Source organism: Cystoisospora suis (assembly GCF_002600585.1).
Source record: "Cystoisospora suis strain Wien I chromosome Unknown contig_10, whole genome shotgun sequence".
NCBI lineage: Eukaryota > Apicomplexa > Conoidasida > Eucoccidiorida > Sarcocystidae > Cystoisospora > Cystoisospora suis.
This window is the reverse complement of record NW_027152812.1, coordinates 848-1,375: the sequence shown is the minus strand read 5'-3', so window position 1 is coordinate 1,375 and position 528 is coordinate 848. Positions and strand designations below refer to the sequence as shown.

General features: G+C 45.5%; 1 protein-coding gene across 1 annotated transcript in view; it reads left to right on the top strand.

The window, feature by feature from the left end:
• The window catches only part of CSUI_000007 (retrotransposon ty3-gypsy subclass), a gene marked incomplete at both ends in the record, with an annotated part of 2,320 nt that overhangs the window by 945 nt on the left and 847 nt on the right, over nt 1–528 (top strand). The window contains one exon of the mRNA XM_068060242.1: nt 1–507. This exon is cut by the window's left edge and continues 945 nt beyond it. Coding sequence (XP_067927782.1) covers nt 1–507 — 507 coding nt within the window. The remainder of the gene's footprint in view (nt 508–528) is intronic.

The window sequence follows — 528 nt, the reverse complement described above, 5'->3', positions numbered from 1 at the left end:
GGAGCGAAAGGAAGAGCGCTGCAACATCACATACATACGATCCCAGGGGAGGTTCCGGTGTACAAAAGATCAACGTACCCACTTCCGGAGGATAAATTAGCGAAACTCAAAGAATACCTAAAGGAGTTGATTGATAAAGAATTCATAGTGCCGTCACAATCCCCGGTGGCTGCACCCGTCTTCTTCGTGGGGAAGCCCGACGGCTCCCTGAGATTGGTAATTGATTATAGGCCGTTGAATAAGATTACGATAAAAGACGACTACCCTATACCAAAGATACAGGACCTCATAAATAGGCTGGGAAAGGCAAAGTGGTTCAGCAAGATCGACCTGCAAAAAGGATACTATCAAGTAGAAATCGCCGAGGAAGACAGATGGAAATCCGCATTCAAGACGCGCTACGGAACCTTTCAATTCCTCGTGATGCCTTTTGGATTATCCGGAGCACCGGCAACATTCCAAAGGCTAATGCAAAGCATATTCTTAAACGAATTAGATGAATTTGTGGTGATTTACTTAGACGACGTG